The sequence below is a fragment of the Columba livia genome, chromosome 8 (genome assembly GCF_036013475.1).
Source record: "Columba livia isolate bColLiv1 breed racing homer chromosome 8, bColLiv1.pat.W.v2, whole genome shotgun sequence".
NCBI lineage: Eukaryota > Metazoa > Chordata > Aves > Columbiformes > Columbidae > Columba > Columba livia.
This window is the reverse complement of record NC_088609.1, coordinates 30,806,801-30,820,475: the sequence shown is the minus strand read 5'-3', so window position 1 is coordinate 30,820,475 and position 13,675 is coordinate 30,806,801. Positions and strand designations below refer to the sequence as shown.

Genomic DNA, 13,675 nt, shown 5'->3' with positions numbered 1-13,675 from the left:
AGAAGGTTAAAAGCTGGGGAAGAAATAAAGCACTGGAGCACAACATTAACCTGCAGTGACTTGTAAAAGGAAAAAAAAAATAAATCTATTTCTCTTCTAAAGCAGGGTGGCTAAACCCTGAAGACAGCCCCTGAAGAAAGCTTTGGACATGTTAAGTGGCCTTCTAGACAGGCCACCCTCTGCAGGCTGGGAGGGAGGGCCGCAAAACGGTTGGATTCGATGATCTTGAGGGTCTCTTCCAACCAAAATGATTCTACGATAAAACAAGAGTAAGGCTTGTGGCATGCGAGACAACAAAAAGGCAGAGGGCAGACCTCCTTCATGTCTTCTTCAGTCCAGACAATGAAGGGTGTTTCCCTGCCTCAACTCCATGTCCAGCAGACACTATTTCCAGTCTAAGTTGGGGAATGATCTGTTGGAGAGCAGTGTAGGGGAAAGGGACCTGGGGGTCCTGGGGACAGCAGGGTGACCATGAGCCAGCACTGGGCCCTTGTGGCCAGGAAGGCCAATGGTACCTGGGGTGGGTTAGAAAGGGGTGGTCAGTAGGTCAGAGAGGTTCTCCTGCCCCTCTGCTCTGCCCTGGGGAGACCACACCTGGAATATTGTGTCCAGTTGTGGCCCCTCAGTTCCAGCAGGACAGGGAACTGCTGGAGAGAGTCCAGCGCAGCCACCAAGATGCTGAAGGGAGTGGAGCATCTCCCGTGTGAGGAAAGGCTGAGGGAGCTGGGGCTCTGGAGCTGGACAAGAGGAGACTGAGGGGGGACTCATTCATGTTTACAGATAGATAAAGGGGGACTGTCAGGAGGATGGAGCCAGGCTCTTCTCAGTGACGACCAATGATAGGACAAGGGGTAATGGGTTCAAACTGGAACACAGGAGGTTCCACTTAAAGATTGGAAGAAACTTGCTCCCGGTGAGGGTGTCAGAGCCTGGCCCAGGCTGCCCAGGGAGGTTGTGGAGTCTCCTTCTGTGCAGACATTCCAACCCGCCTGGACACCTTCCTGTGTAACCTCATCTGGGTGTTCCTGCTCCATGGGGGGATTGCACTGCATGAGCTTTCCAAGCCCCTTCCAATCCCTGACATTCTGGGATTCTGTGATTCTTCACAGCAAGAATCCATGTTTAACAACAACCAGATGGGTTCTTCTCTCCACAGCAAACACCCTCATATAGTTACAGCTCTTGTCTATCATTTAGAAGTGGGAAACTTAGACGCCAGGTTATGACCAAGCCCCTTCTTCTCTGCCCTCTGGACCTTCCATCTTGACTCACCCTGGACAGCAGAGCTGGGGCAGAGGAGTTCTGGCACCAGTTCTTATTGTCCAGCTGCAAAATAACTGCAACACTCACTATGACCATCTAAGTTCATCCCGCAGTAGCTCCACTTGCAATTATAACAGTGGAGCAAAACAGGAAAGATGGAAGATGGAGCTCACAGAAAATCACGTGAACAACTGCACTTATTTGTGGGAAAAGGCAGAAAGCAAAAGGTTTGTCAGCTATGTGGTGAACGCTTTCGACCACCCATGATAAAAATCCCTAAGTGGCAAAAAGAAAACCCCAGCAGCCTAAGGGAAAGGTAGGAGCAAAATTGGCCAGAACTAAATAAAGTATTTTCATACATCCCGTCACTCAAAATGACTTATTTAAAGCAAAAGCAAGATGGAAAGTATAATAGTGCAATCCTTACTGCTGACTCTTCCTGCCTGCAACTTGTCTGGGGATGATGTTCAAGGAAGAAGGTGGAGAATGATGTTCATCTCAGGCGCTGGGCAAACAGCGAGGGGAGATGTTCTGTACAGCATGTCTTTCAAATCACACCGGCTGCCCAGGGAAGGCAGCACCAGCACTGCGCTATTTTCCTTTATTTCTGTCACTGCTGTTCCAAATCCTTCAGGATTTTCTCCACTTGTGAGACATCTAAGGCAATCTGGGCTACTACGACCACGAAGCTTGTACCTGCTTGTTCTGCACGTCAGGTTAGTCCCCAGATGTGAATGCTGCAAGCGTTCATCATCTATTAACATCTTTATTTACAGATACTAATATTCTCAGGATGTTATCAGTGCTGTCATTACATCAGCCACCTTCCAACCCCACATGTCATCTCCATTTCTTTTAGTTTGCTGCCTCCTTCCCCAAAACGACTTCTTTTAGTGACTGCCTCTTAATTCCCTTTCCATTACCTTCTTGCTCCTGTGCCCTTGCCCTGCCCAGCTCATTTGCATTCCGCAGCTCATTTTCAGTCTCTACAGGCTGCTGAGATGCTCTGCTCTTGGCCACTGGCTGGATGAGACACAGTATCACAGTATCACAGTATGTTTGGGATTGGAAGGGACCTCAAAAGATCATCCAGTCCAATCCCCCTGCTGGAGCAGGAACGCCCAGGTGAGGTCACACAGGAACATGTCCAGGCGGGTTTTGAATGTCTCCAGGGAAGGAGACTCCACAACCTCCCTGGGCAGCCTGGGCCAGTGTCTGCCACCCTCACTGAGAAGAAGTTTCTTCTCAAATTTAAGCGGAACCTCTTGTGTTCCAGCTTGATCCCATTACCCCTTGTCCTATCATTGTTTGCCACCGAGAAGAGCCTGGCTCCATCCTCATGGCACTCACCCTTTATATATTTATAAACATTAATAAGGTTCCCCCTTAGTCTCCTCTTCTCCAAACTAAAGAGCCCCAGCTCCCTCAGCCTTTCCTCATAAGGGAGGTGCTCCACTCCCTTAATCATCTTCGTTGCCCTATGCTGGACCCTCTCCAGCAGTTCCCTGTCCTTCTGGAACTGAGGGGCCACAACTGGACACAATATTCCAGATGTGGTCTCACCCCTGTCCATCCCCAGCAATAAGCAAAGAGACATTGAGCAGCTCTTGGCACCTGGAACTGGACAGGGGAACACAGGATGAAAGGTGATTTTTTAACCTTTGTTAACTCTGTGGTTCCTCCTCTATCTCTGGGAACTTATTCTGCTGACATTTGTCATCCTGGCTGAGATGGTCTGTTTAAATTGACAGGACAATATATGTGATATTAAGGTATATATATAATTTTTTTTTTAATTTTGAAAAATTATATTCAGGAACTATGCAAAGCACTGGACACGTGGCTTCCTGCTTCTGGGCATCTAAGCATCCTCTTCATCACTTATAAATCCCAAAAGGGCAGCAGTAAAACCAGGTACACTCCAGCTCCCCTTTCTCATGCACCTGATTCCTCATTTGGAGCCTGAGCCTCAGCAGCAAGGGAAGAAAAACGTTTCTTGTGCTCCTTCTAGCCACCTTTTAACAAGTCGGTTAAGTCACAGACTCCAACTCTTTGCTAAAAAAAGGATCAGTCATTGAACTGGTTCTTCGGCGATGACAAACGGCGTTCCTAAACTAAAGTACGTGCCAGAAAATGGTTAACAGCAGGTAGCATTTCTGCTATTGATAGGGATCTGCAAAACAGGGAATGATTAACGGCCCTCAAATGGATCCCAGAATAGCTAAATGACACTGCTGACACCAGGCCAGCTCCATAAAGTGGGAGCCTTTTCAAATCCCTGAGATCTTCTTGATCGTCTGACTCCAGAAATTACTCTAGGTTTGTCGTCATTAAAATTATGACCTTTAGCCTGCGGCACGCAGTCAAATTAAAAAAAAATAGACACATTGCCAAAATTGCTCCCTCACTAAATATCAGCTAAAATATCAACTCAAGTTTCTTTGAGAAACTAATAGAGGTTTATGTTCGTGACAGCACTTGAAGCGTGTTTTAAATAACAGCAACGTTCTGAACTCACAACTCCAAACCTGGCATCCCTCAGTGAAGCTGCACGCATGGAAAAACAATCCATCATTTATGCCTGAATCGCACTGAACCGCTACTTTCTCTTTGGATTATGCCTCCAGGTGTTTTTTCTTTGGGATCCATCGTTGGGAGCAAGCTAGCCCCCACAAGGGTTGAAAAAGGGAAATATCATTGCTTTTGAAATCAAAGGGAGATATTTTTTGCTGCTAGATGTGTCATTCCCACTTCTACACAATGAACTGCTATAAAAACCAGTAGAGAAGGGAAGTTTGGCGTACTTGGTAGCAATGCACCTATTTTAAGAAGAACAGTGCCAAGTAAGCTTATTCAGAGCTGACTTTCAGACAGATATCTGGGCAGATCTCACTTCTGAACAGCTTTCCAAAGAATTCCTAACATTTTAGAAACTGAATTATTACGTAGATCATTTACATCACTATCTAAAAAATACCCAGCTTACACTAACAGAATCTGGGCTGGTGGAGGGAAAGAAAACAAAGAAAAATCATGAATGTGACTAAACGTTTTCTCTGACACAACCTTCCTGATGCACAAGTGGAAATACCTGGATCACTGACCAGTCTTCCCACTCAGTGAAGCAGATGTTTCCATCCCACGTTCAGAGCTTCCCAGCACCACTGAATCCCTCGCAGAAGGGTTATTTGTAGTTTTTCTCCAAACCCTGCTTGCTACAGGACTTCAGAACTGATGTTTTATTGCTTTACAGGACAGCAGTATTGAGGAATTGTTCTTCTTATTTTTAGGAAATGAATCAATTATTTTGGTACCTAATGACAAATACATTACAGAGACACATAGATAACTACGAAGGGGTTGTGCAACTCGTTGTCTCTGAACTGTTCCAGGATGTGCAGACTTAAAGCCACTGTACATCACTTCAAATGTTCATTTTCCACTAAGCATTTCACCCCAACCCCTGTTTCTGCTGTCACTGTCCTGTCCCTTAGAGGGGCCAACTGCACTATCAGTGTGATTTTAACATCAATTTTCCCTTATACTTTGCGAAAGAATAAGGTTCCTAAACATACCTCCCAGAACATCCACGATGCTGGGAGAAGGATGCAATTGGGCAACACTTACCACCAAACACATCTCCGTTCTGATAGTTTTTCCCCTTCTGAGTTTCCTCTTCGTTTTGAACAGTAGAAACATGCTTGGCGGAGGCACAGCCCATAGCTTCATTCAGACAGCTCCAGCTGGACCCAACCACAAATCATCTCTAGAGGCGCATGCTCATCGTTCGAAAAATAATCCACCTTCTCGCCCAGTTGCCAAGACCCTTTCACCTAAAGATGGGAAAAGAGAGAGAAAAACAGTGAACAAAAAGTACCTTCTAAACCTCCAAGAAGACAAATAATAGAGTTTATGAAGTACAAGAGCACAGGCCGTCTCCATCATCTTAGGTGGTTAAAACCATACTCAACAAACATCTGATATAGGTAGATCATGATACAGGTAGACTCATCCTATTCTTTAATCCCTGGCTTGCAGAAAGCAGCACAGCACAGATACTTTTCCCACCCATCCAGCCATTCCCACAGAACACAGGGGTTTTTGGGGGAAGGAAATAAACCAGCAATTATCTGCTCCTCCTTTTCCTTCTACCAATCTACCTATCAAGCCAGATTTCTTACAAAGTGCTTTAGTGATTAAGAGCTGCTAATTGCAAGTGTTCAGACAAAATACTCCCCCTAAATCAATTAAAGATCTTATATTAATAGATGTGAAATGCAATAGCCAGCTGTATTACGGCAACTATCTCCATTTTAAGATGGAATAAGACTCCCTGAATAATCCAGATGTCATGTAAAACAACAGGGGGAAGACCAGCTCCCACCTTCCATCTTCCTCTGCACAGAAAAGTGTTTTTCTCCATTTATCGAGGGCGTTTCACTCAAAGCGTACAACATCTATACACTCAATCCCTGTTCTAAGCAGCCAGCTCTCCCATTCACACATCCATGTTCCTTTTTCTTGATGTTCTGTATATTCCCCAATCTAGGTTTTGCAGCAAAATTCAGCATTAAGCTAGGGGAGCTTTCTGCTTCCTCAAGCAACCGCCAAGGCTGTTCTTCAAACCATTTTAATCCAATGGAGGAATAACAGCAGACTGGGAAAAGGAACTGCTAAGTGGGCTGGAAAAGAAACACGGGCGTTGATTTTCTTAGAGGATGCAAATTTGCTTAAAGACAATAGATTTTAATAGACCAGCTGAAATGAAAGGGGAAAAAATAATCAGGTTTTTGGCTCCAGATTCCCAGTTTCAGATTTCAAATAAAAGCAGGAGGTTCAAGGTAAGCGGAGCCTGCAAACAGCATTTTTCATTTCTGATTTAAAATATAAGCAGTTCTATCATCCCAGAGAAAAGCACACGGAAAAGAGCAAGGGGAGACCCAGTGTCACCCCAAAAAAGACAAGGAGGTGTGAAGGCGGGACATGGGGAAATCACTGCAAACCACAAACCCTGCACCTCTGTCCCAGAACAGCCAAACTGCACCCACACAAGTACCTGTTGAATGAATTACGCCACTGCCACATTCAGCTATTTTTTCCTCTTTCTTTTTCTGTCTCTCAGCAGGGACCATTTAACAAAAGGCAAACAGCCGCTTAGTAATAAAAACCAAATGCTTTTCATAACGTAGCAGTGGGTTGGTTTTGGGGAAAGGATTTATTTTTTCTTATTTGCGAGGCCTTATACACAGCCAACATGCAGCAAAACAAGTTGCAAAATACTTAATCGTTGGTTAGCACCCAGGAGGGTGATGGTCCCATCACCCAGAAGCAATTGGAAGCAAAGAGATGCAGAACGTGAATGCAGAAGGATAAAGCTCTTTGGGAAGGAAAACTGTATCTTGGTAGCACACGCCAGCCTTACTAAAAATATGGTCATGTTCGAAGGCACACTGTGATTAAAGGAAAAAAATGGGAATACAGGACTGGAAGCTCCACTTTTTACATTAAAGAACAGTAATCACAGCGGTACCTGAATCAGCTACACAACAAATTCTTGCGTTATGGAGGCAATTCCTCCTGCTGCCAATAAACTGGGCTGAGAAAGCGACTCCAAAATGACCTCCAAGGTAAGTCCAACACACATTTTCCGGCATGTTTCTTGGAGTGCTGTAAATATAGTGCGGTGAGATGGGTGACACTTCGATATGGGTACCAGCACTGCCCAGAATTAGCAGAGGATTTAAAACAGATTTTTAAAAAAGTGGGAGAAAAGCAGCATTAATTTAATGAGTGACAAAATCAGAGATAGGCAACCCTGTGATGTGCCCCAGCCTTGCACCGTCCTGCCCGAGGACCAAAGGTTCGGGTACCGGCAGAGATTTGGGGATGCGAAACGCAGCCCTCCGAACAGCAGCAAAATAACAGCATCTGTTACGCCTCCTCCCCCACTTTTCCACAAATACAATTTTCCCTTTTGTCTTCCTGAGGGTTTTGGGGGCATACAGATTTTTAGAAGCCAAAAATAATAATAATTAAAACAAAAAAAATAAAAAAGAAAAGCCTCAAACCATTTGCAGTTCGTGTTCACCACCCACCACCATTAATTATCGAGATCTCAGAGGCAATTTGCAGGCTCCCATCTGCAAAACGCTGGTGAGAAAAATCTCTCCAGCAGATCAAAAGTGTCTATATCACCCCCAAATTAAATGCAGCAGGCTTAAGATTATCATTTTATGTGCAGGTCAGAAGACTACAGATGCTCTCAGATGCTGTACTTTGTACCCCAAGTTTCTTCTAAGCTCAAAAAAAGGGGAGCTCAAATTAGAATAGAAATTGCTCTTGGGAAACTTAAGTTTTTCTTTTTGAGGTGTGCCTATATTGTGCTTTTTCTTTCACCGGCTCTTTCAACGCTTCATTAATCCGCCCGTCATCCCCTCACCTCTTATTTCTGACAGTCACATCCAAGGAGCATCCTTGACAAAACACATTTTGCTTCCGCAGCCAAAAACCAAACACTTCACAGCAAACGGAGGATCTCCACTCTTTTACAATAAATGTTGGTTAATTCTTCTATTACCACAGGTGTATTTGTTCCCAGCTTTATTGCACTGAGATAACCAACCTTTCATCTTCCTCAGCCTGCAGACACATCTAAAAGTTTCCTTCTGTGTTGACCACACAGGGAAATTAGGTTAAAATTTCACAAAGCTCAAGAGATCAAAGCAACGAGCTTGGTGCAACCATGAAAACAAAAACCTTCAACTACAAATCACAGATTCACAGAATGTTGGGGACTGGAAGGGCCCTGGAAAGCTCATCCAGTGCAATCCCCCCATGGAGCAGGAACACCCAGATGAGGTTACACAGGAAGGTGTCCAGGCGGGTTGGAATGTCTGCACAGAAGGAGACTCCACAACCCCCCTGGGCAGCCTGGGCCAGGCTCTGCCACCCTCACCAGGAACAAGTTTCTTCTCACATTTAAGTGGAACCTCCTGTGTTCCAGTTTGCACCCATTGCCCCTTGTCCTATCACTGGTTGTCACCGAGAAGAGCCTGACAGACAGGAAAAACAGACTGTTTTTTTCCTATAATACAACCTAGTCCAAGCACAACCCAAGTATCTAATTTAGTGCTATTCACTATACTTGTATCTTAGAAGGAATAGGACTGTTTGATTTCCATTTTATTTTTTCACCCCCCAAAAAAAAGAAGAAAGAAAAATTGAAAAGCTGAATTTGCCCCCCATGAGCGTCAATGGAAATCAGCACCTGGGGGTCCCTGTTGCTCAGCCACCCACCACCACTTCTGCCAGAAAAAATGCCTTTTGGCATTTTTGAGCCAAAAAGATGGAGTTTTTAACCTCTGAAGCGCACCAAGGAGGACAGGAAAAATATACTTAAAAAAAAAAAATCATATAAGTTCTTTTTCTCCTTCTTCGACTTATTCGAACCGGCGCTGCTGGTGAAGAGCATAGTTATAATGAATATTAAGCCAATGATTTGCTAAATGACCAGGGCGAAGTTACGGCACAATGAGGGCTGCAAACGCTCTGGGGTAAATACTTTGCAGTGGCAGAAGCGGGGGGAAAATAGGCAAATCAAAGTGAGGGGTGATGCTTTGAACCCACAGGCAGAAGATGCTCCCGTCTCTTGGTACCGATAGCCATGAAATTGAGCGTTTTCTCCCCTTGTTTGTCTTTGCGATGCAAAATTTGTGTGTTTCTGCCCACATTTCAGCGTCCTACTGGAGCCGCACTGCTCCGGCCTGCTAGGCCAAGGCGGCAGCGACCGCCTGAAAGGGAGAAAAATGACCGCGGTGCTGCTCTAAAATCAATAACGCATAAGGAAACACAACGAAAAACATTTACTAGCATCTTACTCAGGCTAAAAAATACCTAAAAATAAAAATACACCATCATTCTGTGATTCTGTGAAACTGAACCAGCCCAGTTGCCCAGTCGGATGGCGGGACTGCCTCTATCCCCTCTAGGAAAGCCGTGCTCAGAAAAGATCATATTTTAAGCCATCACTTTACAAAGAGCAAACAAGAATGTTGCAATTTGACAGCTAAAGAGACCTGACAGAAAAACCACAGCAATTCATCTACCTGTTTTTCCCAGCAGGGAGGGCCTGGTTTGAATTAATGCTCCTAATATATATCATCAGGTTATTGGTTGTTACAGGACAGACTTTGCTCTGCTGAGGCTTATCTTACCTTTTTTTATCAGCAAAATTAGCCTCTTATTTTCTTCCCTTTTGTTTGCAATCAGCATTTCTGCTGATCCAATACGTGGTTTTTGATGTATTCGAGCAGCAAGTGATTTCCAAATAAAACAGCTCTTAAAAGCAAGGCAAGACTTGTAGGGAATGTGTTCTCATAAGGAGAAATACCACCAGTGAGCACCTGGGAAGAGATTTCACACATCACACAGTAAAATACAAATGAAGAAGGGAAGGGGAATCACATCGCGACTTTCTTCTTCATCCACATAGGCTGGAGCTTAAGTAACACCAGAGTGAAAAGCCCAGCAACACTGGAGCAAGATACATAAGTCACAGGGCCTGTAATTTTTGCCGTTTCCAAATAAAACTAATTATTTTTTTTAAACTCAAACATAAGTAGTGATAGAAAAATTACCACCACCATTACAGAAAGCAGTTCTAGCATATATATATATTTTTTTTTTATTATTTTTTTTTTTCCCCTCTTTCTAGGAGAATTAATAGACAAAATATTGAAGACAGACAAGACTTTAGAAGGCTGGGAAAAACACACTAGACATGGTATGTTTCTGGTGAGAAAGCAAAGTTTTCATGCAATATATTTACATATTCAACCTGCACAGCCTCCTTCAAACCAGGAGCGTTGGTTGCCCCAGCTTCTCTTTACCATAGCAGGTGGTGCTATTCAACCAGAATTTCCAAAGAATCAGGACATTTATCCTACGTACTTTCCCTTGGCGGAAAAGAAAAAACATGCACTTTTCATTAAAAATAAGATTACATGACAATAAGCTGAGAAGACCTTAAATATCTCCTGCTTCGATACAAGGGATGGCTGTAGCTGTTGCAAGGACATTATAGAACTGCAGTAGGGATTTCCACAGCACACACAAAATATTCAGATGTGTGTATTGAACACGTTTCCAAGCTGGTGGGTCACTGAAGTATCTCTGCCCATTACTCAATATATACATAAAACTTCTCTTCTGGGTCATAGGTAGAACTGGATAAGTGAAAACCCAACAGAAACCAGCATGAGGGACACGATGAAAGGCAACGAGACCCTTTCCACTGACTTTAGGCGGCTTGAGGTCACTCCCTAAAACTCAAATTGCACAGAAGAAAGATTGGTTTGGGATTTATTTCCAAAGGGATTTTGGAAAGGTGGCGCTGGTGATGGCACCCGTTCAGCAAACTGGGGTGATAACGGACAGCACAGCTGCAAAGCCAAGTTAAACTCGCCTTAGTACAGGCCTTTTTGTATACCTAAGCATAACCTCCAGAACTTACTGTAACGGGTGGGGTGCCCAAGTACCTCTAAAGTATGAACCAAGCCAAAAATAACCTCTCCTATTTAATTTTATTTCTGTCCTCATGGTTTAAGACCAAGATATGGTTTACTGAGCAAGACACAGCAAAAAGCCCTGAGGTACAGGAACAGTGATTTATACAATGTTTTGTACATGTCTGAGAATCATCCCCCTTTTGAGAACCAATTCCCCTTGCTTTGCCTTACTAAAAATAATTTAAAGATGCAACCATTGCACCTAGCCAATCAACTCCATCATTCAGAATTAGATTAAAATAAAATTTTAAAATTAAGATTGAAATAAAATTATACCTGTAGCAACGCCATCAACAAACGCATTTGCTTTGGAGGAAAACCTTCAGAGATAATAACCACACTCCAAAAGAACAGCTTCATTCTCCTAAATCCCTCCTGCTCTCTTTCCACCAGTGACAGGGGATGTTCCTCCAGATGGAAACACTGACTTTGACCTCCATTCTTTTTTACGACTGCCCCTTTCCCCAACAAGTCTTTCCTAAAAACGTGAAGAGGTTTGAGAGAGGTTCTCCTGCCCCTCTACTCTGCCCTGGTGAGACCACACCTGGAATATTGTGTCCAGTTGTGGCCGCTCAGTTCCAGCAGGACAGGGAACTGCTGGAGAGAGTCCAGCGCAGCCACCAAGATGCTGAAGGGAGTGGAGCATCTCCCGTGTGAGGAAAGGCTGAGGGAGCTGGGGCTCTGGAGCTGGACAAGAGGAGACTGAGGGGTGACTCATTCATGTTTACAGATAGATAAAGGGGGAGTGTCAGGAGGATGGAGCCAGGCTCTTCTCGGTGACAACCAATGAGAGGACAAGGGGTAATGGGTGCAAACTGGAACACAGGAGGTTCCACTTAAATTTGAGAAAAACTTGTTCCTGGTGAGGGTGGCAGAGCCTGGCCCAGGCTGCCCAGGGAGGTTGTGGAGTCTCCTTCTGTGCAGACATTCCAACCCGCCTGGACACCTTCCTGTGTAACCTCATCTGGGTGTTCCTGCTCCATGGGGGGATTGCACTGGATGGGCTTTCCAGGTCCTTTCCAACCCCTGACATTCTGGGATTCTGTGATCTGTAATTTTATATTTTCAGGGTCTCATCCCACTTTAGACCCACCGATCTATCCTAACAGGTTGACAATAAAAAGCTCTCCAATTGGTTGACTGAAAAAACACACAAAAATGTACAAAAATGAAATTACAGAGCCCACCATACGCCCCCCTTCCCCCTCCCCGTCAAGCTGCAAATACAACAATAATGAATCCATGTCCCCAAACTATCACCTCCAGCTTTCACCTGGAGACCTCTCCTTGCTCCCCACAAGTTTGGCCAAGCAGCAATTTTGACCAAATTCATCCTGGCAGAGGGAAGGGGAAGCAGGAGCGGTCAGGAAGGGGCTGCTGGATGTCCCTGCAGCAATCCAGAGCCCCCAGGGTCACTTCCAAGTCATTTTTCATCCAAAAAGCTGTGACAGGAGCTAGTTCGTGTGCCACTTAGGTTGAAATTAAAACAAAACAACTCAGCTACGCAGAAGCCAAGGAGGTGAGATGCCAGGGACCCGCTGCTAATGTGTCAGCAAGGAAACATTTGCCATATGTACCTCTGCTGTTTCTGTGCAATTAAAGCACAAAACAATGTAAAGGGGCCTCCTTATTTTGGAGATGAGCTAGAGAAAGATGAAATCTTCCTTCATTAACCCACTAACACTTAAACAATAGAATAAGTGCAGAGATGTTGCTCAAAACCACAGGAGGAGCAATCCCAGCCCCATGCATGGCTGAAACGACAGCGACAACCGAGCCAAAAATCATCAGTTAAAATCAATGCTAAAAGCTAACGAAGTGGCTCATTTCACCCGTAGCTTTTTTGTGAACAGTTGTACAAGTTCAGCATTTCTATCGGGGATATTTTTCATGCAGTTGGGATGTTTCCTAACTGCCTTCTCCCTCCTGCTTAGCAGGGTTAATCCTCAGGGATCGAGGAGGAGAAAATGGGGTTTTTGGTGCAGAAAGCCACAGCAGTCGTACATTTGCATTGGTGTGGTTTGACCCCAGAGCCCTACGCCCTATCCTGTCTGATACCATACCCTATCATGCAGGTTTTCCCCCCAAAACCCGAACCGGGAGGGCTGCAGGTTGTGTTTAAGACCAGGAGAGCTTCAGAAACCTCCGACTGAACAGGCAGCTGGAAAAACACCAGCGAGAGAGGAGACGTAAGAGCAGCACGTACAATCTGTTGTGGTCGCATTTTCCCACCCAGCTGAGGCACAGATGCTTCTGGACATCCCCGATGGAGGCTCAGCACTTGCAAAACACCTTTCCTTTTTTATTTATTTAAAAAAAAAAAAGTCAGAACATAATAAGGTTTTTCCATAGTCACCACAGAGAGACACAAGACGGGCTCCGTGGCCGCAAAAGGTGTTAAATAACATCAGACTGTCTTTGCAAAGCGTGCAGGTGCCTTCACGTCTCTCGAGGAAGATTATAAACTAATCAGTGCCGCTCACCATCAAAAACTGAAACTAGAAGTGACCCGAGGACCGGGAACCACCCCAAAATATTTCAGGTGCTGCTCCAAACTCCTTCCAGGCACACACAGAACAGGACTCGTGGGTCACCCATCAGTCCAGCACAGGTTTCTAAAGTCGAGGTGTGAACTGCCGGCCCGAGGTGCTGCGGTTGCGAAAGGTGTACGGCTGGGCACCAACGAGCGGGGGGAAATAATCCTGAAAGAAAACAGCAAACCAAGCGCTCTCCCACGTCCCTCACAGCCGCACAGCCACACGCTTGAGTGCTCATTGTGGTTCCTCTGCCAAACCGATACGTGAATAGAATGAGGGCAAAAGGAAAACCAAAAACACCCAAACACA

At 44.8% G+C, this 13,675-nt stretch overlaps 1 protein-coding gene across 3 annotated transcripts in view; it reads right to left on the bottom strand.

Annotated features, from left to right (window-relative positions):
* C8H1orf21 (chromosome 8 C1orf21 homolog) overlaps nucleotides 1-13,675 on the bottom strand; it is a 111,729-nt gene that overhangs the window by 60,050 nt on the left and 38,004 nt on the right. For all 3 annotated transcript variants that reach the window (XM_065071340.1, XM_021293014.2, XM_065071343.1), the window contains exon 2: nucleotides 4,891-5,096. In XM_065071340.1, coding sequence (XP_064927412.1) covers nucleotides 4,891-4,984 — 94 coding nt within the window. In that variant the 5' untranslated portion in view covers nucleotides 4,985-5,096. The remainder of the gene's footprint in view (nucleotides 1-4,890; nucleotides 5,097-13,675) is intronic.